The 8,251-nt window shown below is 39.9% G+C and overlaps 1 protein-coding gene across 1 annotated transcript in view; it reads right to left on the bottom strand.

The window, feature by feature from the left end:
* Window positions 1–5,172: 5,172 nt before the first annotated feature.
* The window catches only part of LARP1C (winged-helix DNA-binding transcription factor family protein), a 28,429-nt gene continuing 25,350 nt past the window's right edge, over window positions 5,173–8,251 (bottom strand). The window contains exons 5-6 of the mRNA XM_089151838.1: window positions 7,403–7,474; window positions 5,173–7,105 (exon numbers count right to left, since the gene is read on the bottom strand). Of these exons, the coding sequence (XP_089007964.1) occupies window positions 6,803–7,105; window positions 7,403–7,474 (375 nt within the window). The 3' untranslated portion in view covers window positions 5,173–6,802. The remainder of the gene's footprint in view (window positions 7,106–7,402; window positions 7,475–8,251) is intronic.

The raw sequence follows: 8,251 nt of genomic DNA, 5'->3' as shown, positions 1-8,251 counted from the left end.
GGCAAGCAGAGAGAGAGAGAGAGAGAGAGACTAAAGAAGTTGCAGTGACAGTGAAGATGTACCTTATAGTCTCTACTAGCAAGTTGATGGGGTGAGACTGAGTTGATGTGGATTTTGGACTAAAAAAAAAAAAAAAGGACGAGCCTGTAAAATATATACTAATATTCAATTAAGGTATAAAGAAAGATATTCGAAGTACACATCAATTGAAATAAATTCCTCAACACGAGTATTCTCAGCTGTCGAACACAATTTTCTTGTCTACGGCCCAGATGTGATCACGACCCTGCTCTCTCTCTCTCTCTCTGTCTCTGGAAAAGTAAACATATCTTGAAGACAGAAGTGGATGGGGAACCAAAACTTCCAAATTCCCCGGCGAACGTTTATCAAGTGAACACTATCAAATATCAATCTTATCTTTTTCCATTCTTCTCTTCTCCTGCAATCTACAGGAATTGGATATGTTCAGGAATGTAGTAAGCATTTCCCCCAAATGGGGCTCTCTGGCTCTGAGATCCAGCAGTTGCCTTTATCAAGAGAAAAATGTGTTGTGAACATCTTCTGACAGTACTGGACTATTCCATTCCTTCACGGTTTTTGATAATCTTTATAGCTGTGTTCGTAACTTAAGATAATTGATTCTCTTGAAATTAAGAAGATTAACGAGAAAAACAAAACTGATTTCACACTGCCTTAATAGAGATTACTAGGAAGAAACACAGTTTGGCTTTCTAAGTCTTCTTAAATCAGCAGAAGCCTAACCTGGCCCTAAACTTGGAGCCGTTGGAATGACATATCTCATCCAAGTCTAGCAGTAGAAGGCATATATGTGGTAGATTTGTCTTCTTTTCCTGTACGGTTGCTCAGGTGTTCTGCACAGACCGCCTGGCACCTGGCTAGTTGCAGTTAGCTGTAATTTAAGTTGATGTTCCCACTTGTATGACTGTTAATACATACATAACCCATTGTAACATTATTTTATTCATTAAGAAGATATGCTCAGATTCAAAAAATTCTATCTACCCATGTTTGCAATTTAGTATTTATTAAGCTTAAACTCACTAATGATGAGAGTGGAATATAAGAGAGATTTGCAACTGCAGATGTATTCATATGATTCGTATAGTCATTTGTTTTGCTATCTCTGGGAAAGTCTCCCAACCACAATCTACAGGCTACAAGGTACTTGTGAGTTGTGATGAGTTCCACTTTAAAAATTTTCTTTTGTTTTTATTATTTTTCACTTATAGACCCATGTAGTTATGGTTAGAAAGCCGTGAGGAGAGCACTCTCTGCTCCAGTTCTTTCCTGTTCCTTCTTGTCTTTTCTTCTCCCTTCAGGGCTTGTGTTATTATTCATTCAAACAAAAATGAAAAAGCTGACAGTCATGCATCGAGGCATGACATGTGTTTTCGAAAAGAAAGGGCTACTCCTTTAATAGAACCTAGAGAGTTCCACTTAATTTTCCAGATATCTTTTAGAATAGGAAAACATAAATATGCCAGAGCTGATGATGTATGAGTAGAGAGACTCTACTCTCCCTGAGTTAATTGTGATTGCTGTCTCAGAATTCATTTTCTACTGCAGCAATATGAATCTCTGTTTGAGAATTGAGATGGCACTGGCTCCACCATAAATTAGACGATTGTGACGCCAGCATGCGGTGGCAGTGTGATTCACAGATTCAAGAATCCTTGAAATTCAGAACCCTATACTCCTCTGTATCTGGAACAGATACAGATACTATCATCTTTTTCTCCCTTCACAGTAGCTCCTGCTGCTGTGTGGGGTTGTGACTTGTGAGAGAGAGAGAGAGAGAGAGAGGGAGAGACTGATCGAGGTGGCAAGAAACTGACCAGGTGTTGCAGGAAGAAGTATGATTCTCTGGGAAGAAATGAACTCGGCGGGGCCATGTGTAGAAAGACTATTAGGTACGTAACTGGAAAAGAGTTTCAGTGGCTATTTCTGGGCCACAAGAGAAACTCAACTGCAATTTTTACTATCATACATTGTCGCCAGTGGGCACTGGGCAGTGTACAGTGTACACTACCCTTTGGGGTAAAGAGAGTCATCGAAGTTTGTAGATGTTAATTACCAGAGAGATTTATGAATAGATTTGATAGTACGATTTTTCTAAAGTACTTTTCAGAGATGAGAAAGAAAGTGAATAGCAGTCTGCCGCCACCATAAAGCATTCACGAACTCCTTATGCGTGTGTATGTGTCCAGTTCCAGAGATTCCTCCCACACAGTCACAGCGTCTTCACCTTTCTTATTCCAGTCAAGTCATTTCCATCCCTTCCCCCCTACACTGGACACGTTACAGACTCACAGACTGACCCTTAAGCCTCTCTATTCCTTGTCTTTTATTTTGGACTAGCCCTAAAGGCAACAACAGAGCATTGAGTTAAGTACGGAATCATGCTCACACACACATTGTTGACAGGGAATGAAAAGAAAGAAGGAAAGAAAACCCTTAAAACATGCTCGTTTGATTTAAATAATTCACCTTAGCAGGTCAAAAGGATTTCTATGAAGGCATAAAGCCTACTCTCCATATGGGTGGGTGGGATGATTGAACTCTCCTTTCCTCCAAGAAAATTGTTATAGAGAGCCGATCATAATTGACACTCAGAAATCCTCAGTGATACAGTCCATGCATGAATACACAGCAAAATAAGAGGCATATACGCATATGGGTATTGCGTATTGGCTTTTTCCACTCATTTTATAGGCTATTGAAAGATTTTTCCAAGTTTAGAAAAGTAAAATGCTGATGCTATCCAAGTTAAAGGAGGGTTCCAACTTTCTTAGCTTGGGACAAAAGAAGTAGAATAATTCGATTCTTTTCTGAACCCCCAAATAATTAGTAATTGGAATGTCATCTGCAGCAAGCATGATGATCTTACTAAATTTTACTACATGGTTTCTTGATCTTTGTAATCAAGATGTTGTTAGTCCTTCTTGTCTTTCTCAATGAAATTTTCTTATTAAAACAAGAACAGACAGAGTCACAAACTATTGGATGGCATTGTGAGCCCCGTCATTGCCCTATGCTTATAAGAGGGCATGCAATATCCTCTGAAATAGTATTTTAGTTACTTAATTGAGAAGGCAAAGGTTGTTCATGACACCAGAGTGTAATTCCTCTTTCATGTAGTCTTCTCTTATTAAGATTAAATCCAGTTAACTATATTTGCTCTTATTTTTAACGACACAAATACAAGATGGCCCTTTGTGGCCTACCCCCCCCGCCCTCCCTTCCTCTCTTCTCTTCTTCCAGACAAGAGTCACTAGAATACCATATCTAAAATGGGTGAAATTTAGCCACCATGAGCAAATGGAAATTAAATTTTAAAGCATACCAAGAGGCAACCAAGCACATTTACTTCCGCTAGAACTTCTTAACTTGGAACATATGGTTACATCTCACATGTTCGTAAGACATACACAATATATATTGTAACATATGGTTGGAAAGTTTTGAAAATTGTATTCCTTGTTATGTTCCTAGGATTACTAACCATGTCTTAGCCCAGAAGTCCCTTTTGATTTTGAGCTTGAAAGAATTGTCGCTTTCCTTCTCAGTAGTTGGTGGATTTATGCTCACCCTCCATTCATTCTCGCTACTAATGCACCACTCATACGGAGCAAGCTTGGTCCTTGATTTCTACCGAAAGGGGGGGGATGGGGAGGACGGAAAAAAGTTTGGTCTTTCATGACCCACATCTACTTAGTCTATCTTAAGCCTCGACAGGGTCTCCACTTAAAATTCTGCTAGGAGGGTAAGTCAAAAGTAAACCAAAGTCGGAGCATTTCATGTAGGCCAACCCAACCTAGGATATCTTTCATGAAGACGTGAAACTTCGAAACAGGGGTTCGATTTTGGCTTGGCTTAGTGGGGTTGAGTCGGGGCGAATGCCATATGGGCATCTAATTCTGGATTTTGAGTTAACAAGAGGAAGGCCCTGTTGCAGCCCTACAGTTGCTGCTCCCATGAATTTATTGAAGCCATCCTCCAGTTTGCCCATCCTTCTCCTTCCAGATTAACTCCTCTCCAATGAAATGAACATACCAGTTCAATTGACCGAACACGTTTCCGTTGGACACTCCTTAGGTAGATGCCTCCAAGATAGGAGAGAATATAGTAGGCTAAATCCATTCCTTTGGAAGTTATGCCAAAGCAAAAAATTTCCAATCAAACCTTGAACCGTACCCTTGTTAAGATCTCAATCAGATTGGATTAGATGACCAAGATATTATTTATTGTCAGCCAAAGAGAGAAGATGAACATCTCAGATTTTTGTCCGCGCCTGCGTGTATATTATCCACAAAGGCATAATAATATGACACGTTTACGACGAAATAATCAACAGCACTAACCACTTGAGTATTTCGTGGGACACATGTCATATTATAAGCAGACGCGAACAAAAATCCAAATATCTAAGGGACCCAAGGTGTCAATGTCTGTCCGTGCAGGTATACTAATATGACACGTGTTCTCACCCCTTGATTATTTCTTGGGACACATGTCATGGCGCGAACAAAAATCCGACCACGTCAGAGGCCCTAAAGGGAGTCAGTGGCCCAAACTCTCCCCGGTTCTCGCTTTCTCCCATAAAAGGCAATGAGAAGAAGAAATACATGCAATGCTGGAGTCTACTTTATGTCCTCTCCACACTAAAGAATGAAGCGGTAAGAGAATAAGAGAACAGGAAAAGCATCTCTTCTCATAAGGATTGACACTCTTAAGGATTGACAAGACCTCTCATTGCCACTCTAGTCTCTATCACACGCCAGAGGGCAAGGGAGAAGTGACTCCACTGGCATACTGCACCTCTCTCTCTCTCTCTCTCTTTGATGGTCAAGCATTGGATAATTAGGTTGTCCTTGCTGGTTTAAAAGAAAGAGCTATTATCGTCTGTGTCCACCATAACTTTTTTTTCTCTCCTTCTGGATACTATTAAGCGAACCCTGTAGTGTTACTACCGTAGGCTGTATTTGGCACATCTTGCACCATAGATCTTTGGCCTTTTTGACCAATGTCTCTCTAAGCCAGCTTCTAGGCATTTGTTGGGAGAGGATTACCTACCGAGCACCAATGCCCCTTGAATGGAACTAAAAGAGAGTGACTTTTCACATTCACGTAGATGGAATGATCATTTCTTGTACTGGGTGGTTTTCAGGCACAGGTTCCCTTTTTTCCCCTCCAAACTTCTGTTTTCCATATATTCTTTGTTCTTCATTCATCGGTTTCTACTTTCCAGGTTGATCTAGATAACACCCCTTTTCTCTAATATCACTTAGTAGAAACCAAAACAACTGCTATGTTGGACGAGTCAAGACACAAACCACTAAGTTCGTTCCCTCTTTTGGAGTATTCCTTGTGCCAGTAGACTCGTCATCGCATTGACTGCATTAGTGGAAATAACCGGACAGTAGTCCTAGTGCCTGGTAACTATCCAAACCAGGAGAAAACGCCTAGAAACCAATGGCGTACTCGGAAGCACCCAAAAAACGAATTAACACTAGCACGCCAAGACATTTAATACATATTTCACATCCACCAGTCAAACTGGAACTAGACGAGAATATGATTAAACGTTGTTATGCCGGCAATTCTTCATGCCACAAAAAACTCAGTTCCTGAAAGCACAACCTAACTCCTCAAATCCACTCTCTAATGAAAGACTGGTGTGACCCAGAAACCCACAATACCCTGTTTATGATTTTTTCGTTTGCTCGCCTCATTGAAAACCACTTTATCCACCTAAACCTAAAAATATTGCAGATCCAGTAACTACAGGAATAGAGGAGATGATGCCACCTGACAGGTCACATATACACAGAAAACAAGCACATTGCCACTTGAACTAAATGATACCAACGTCCACAACCAGCAACATAGCTAAACAAATTCTTACTTCTAATCAAATGTCAGTACCTAGATCATCATAAATAAACGTTTAACAAATATTCAAGAATCAGTGAAACAAATCCCACAAGTTATTTAACATTCAAACTACAATAATGTTTTCACTGGGAAGAAAGGGGGAAAAAAACACTACCATACCGTTTCAAACTTCCATCTAAAGCCCTAATCAACCATAAGGTTTTTCGCCAACCTTCGAACATCAAGGGCATTTTTATGCAGTAAAATCTTCAAGGGTCTTGAAGAAAAAGTATATATAGGATAGATACTAAAATCTTTCGTATATGACCAAATATAACAAGAGAAGAGGAGGCTTAGGGATGCAGCAACATCATCAAGCTATATTCACCCCTTTTTCTTCCAGTGATCTCCATTTTCGGTCCTCCCCCATGGAGGTAATGTAACTCAAAAATTTCAACAAAAATGCTGAGGGATGGTCAGGGAATAACCCTCAAAATTTGCTCCCCTCCAAACCCCAACCAAGCCAATGAAGCCATGATAAAATTTACGCAGAAAACAGAAAACCACAGGTCCATTAACAAAATAAACTATACAGCCCAATAACCTCAGTATTGGCTCGTCACTCAACCTACGCTTTTTCTTCTAATCTCCCTTCGCCTTCTTCACTTTTTATTTTTATATTTTCTTTCCTTTTTCTTTAGCTTTCTCTCTTTTTCTTTTTTTTCTCCCCCACCCCAACCCTGTAACTATCATTCCTCGACAATAATGTATCTGCAAGAAGACCAAGGAAAAGCCTTCCTCAGCCATCCCCATGGCAATCGCCAACTTCTTCCTGATTAGGTCTTTTCAAAGAAAGAAAAACCTTGCCCTAGCATGACTCCCCATTGCCATTACTTACCACTGAAGATCAGTCAGAACCTACTTGGGCTGTCACTTGTCCTGTGCGTTCACCGCCGGAAATCGTCGACTGGCTATTCAACTCTCCAGATGACGATCGACTTAGGACTAATTCTCTCTGAGCTCCTGCAGGACTTCTTGCCCCAGAGTGGTTACTATTCTTCCCCTCATTGAGTCCCACACTCTGGATTCGAGTTGCTAACATGTCATAACTAGATATCCCTGGGGATGTTGGACCTGAGGTGGTGATGAACTGACTAGTTGGTGGGAGTGTCCAATTCATCCAATCATTCCGCTTCCTTATTTTGTCACCCTACAACAGATATTATGGAAATGTGAAATTTCTAAATATCAAGAGAGGTAAGTAAAGAAAGAAAATGGCAGAGCTATTAAAAAGAAACGTCGGGAACTTCATCCACATGGCCATAGGGAGATGCACTACATGTAGGATGCTAACAGCAACAATGAACAAATCAACCAGGCATAAATCCATGGTACCAAGACCAAAAACACATTTAAAAAGCTGGTAATAAAATTATATGCCACACTTCTCGAATAGAAATAGAAATCATACTTGTACAAAATAGCAAGTTTATGCAAACAGAGATACCTGTATTTCCAAAACGGATGAACTACGTATTGCCTCAAATACAAATGCAATATTCTTTGTCAACTCCTGAACCTGCAAAAGCATGGACACATGAGTAATTTAATCTCACCATCAATAGAACAACCATATACCAAAAGAAACGAAAGGCTTCAAAACAAGTAGAAATGGTGCAATTTAGTAGAGTGGAAAGACCACATTCTCATTGTCCTACAGTGAACTGAATTCAAGATTGATTTGATTTGGGTGTCATTCTATTAAAATAGCAATAGAATAAAAGAATAATAACCCATGCGAAGGTTACAGGAGCTATTGCTAAAGCCTTAGGCACTGGAGGAAGAAAGGGACAGAAAATTAACAAAGAAGCAGGAGGAAAGGTGGAGGGGGTGCTCACATCACTTAGGCAACAAGGCGCCTGCCAATCATTGACAAGGCAACCAGGGCACCAAATGCCATTCATTATTTTTCTTTTTAACATTGTTTAGTATCGTACAAAATAATGCCTTATACCATCAAAAATCAACATTAAGCAACATCTTTTCTTTTTGGCAAGAAATAAGCAACATCGACTTATCAAACTAAGTTCAAAATCAAGTACATCAAGTCATCAAAAATCAATTTTAAGCCACATCAAATCATGAAAGAATGGTATATAACTACAAGACAAAAGAACTGAAGAAGCATTGATTTTCTAGTTGGTCATCACCAATTGAGAGCTACATCCCAGGAGGCTGCTATCAACTTGGTTCTTCATCCCTACACTGCTCTAAGCCTGCTAGGACTTGACCATTAGGACTCCTATGCTACAAGTCCTAGACCAGGTCTGTAGTTAGTTTCTAATCCTGGAAATCA

The sequence above is a fragment of the Hakea prostrata genome, chromosome 4, assembly GCF_041222555.1.
Source record: "Hakea prostrata isolate BN-2017 chromosome 4, UWA_Hpros_2, whole genome shotgun sequence".
NCBI lineage: Eukaryota > Viridiplantae > Streptophyta > Magnoliopsida > Proteales > Proteaceae > Hakea > Hakea prostrata.
The sequence above is the reverse complement of the archived record's forward strand: the minus strand, read 5'-3'. Positions and strand labels throughout refer to the sequence as shown.